At 62.2% G+C, this 556-nt stretch overlaps 1 protein-coding gene across 1 annotated transcript in view; it reads right to left on the bottom strand.

Annotated features, from left to right (window-relative positions):
* RACK1 (receptor for activated C kinase 1) overlaps nucleotides 1–252 on the bottom strand; it is a 7,699-nt gene extending 7,447 nt beyond the window's left edge. The window contains exon 1 of the mRNA XM_035897435.1: nucleotides 201–252. Within this exon, the coding sequence (XP_035753328.1) occupies nucleotides 201–252 (52 nt within the window). The remainder of the gene's footprint in view (nucleotides 1–200) is intronic.
* Between the last annotated feature and the right edge of the window lie 304 nt (nucleotides 253–556).

Genomic DNA, 556 nt, shown 5'->3' with positions numbered 1-556 from the left:
TCCGGCGTACGCAACCATCGCCCCCCCGCCGGAGCGGCTCCGCTTTAACTTGGGCGCTGCGGAAAATCCCCGGTGGGGGTTGGTGAGTCCGTGGTTTTCCGGGTTTTTTCCTCCCCCTTTTTTTTTTTCCTTCCTTCCCGCAGGCGGGATCTGGGATATTCCGGGATTTTCCCGGATGCTGCTCCAGGGCTCTTCCGCACCAGGGGGCTTTGGGAAAGCGGGAGCAACCCGGTCGGGCGGCGGGATCCCCATCCTGATGGACCGCGCGTCATTCCGATGGCGCCGAAATCCGGGAATAAGCCTTAAAAGAAGGAATCGGGGGTGGGATTTGGGGAGGTTCCGCACCCCTTTCCCTGCCCTGTTTTCCCGTTTCTGACGGAATTTCGCTCCCGGTTGTGGCCTTTACCCAACTTCGCTCCCGGCGGCGGCGCCAGCGGTTTAGGGAAGAGCTTAAAATAGCGCGGGAGAAGCCTGGGATCGTTTCCTTTCCTGGTCGCTCCGGGGCCTTTTTCCCCGGCCCGGGTTTCGAGCAGAGCCCGCCGCCCTTTCCGCAGCC

The sequence above is a fragment of the Egretta garzetta genome, unplaced genomic scaffold, assembly GCF_000687185.1.
Source record: "Egretta garzetta isolate BGI_Z169 unplaced genomic scaffold, ASM68718v1 scaffold407, whole genome shotgun sequence".
NCBI classification, from domain to species: Eukaryota; Metazoa; Chordata; class Aves; order Pelecaniformes; family Ardeidae; genus Egretta; species Egretta garzetta.
The sequence above is the reverse complement of the archived record's forward strand: the minus strand, read 5'-3'. Positions and strand labels throughout refer to the sequence as shown.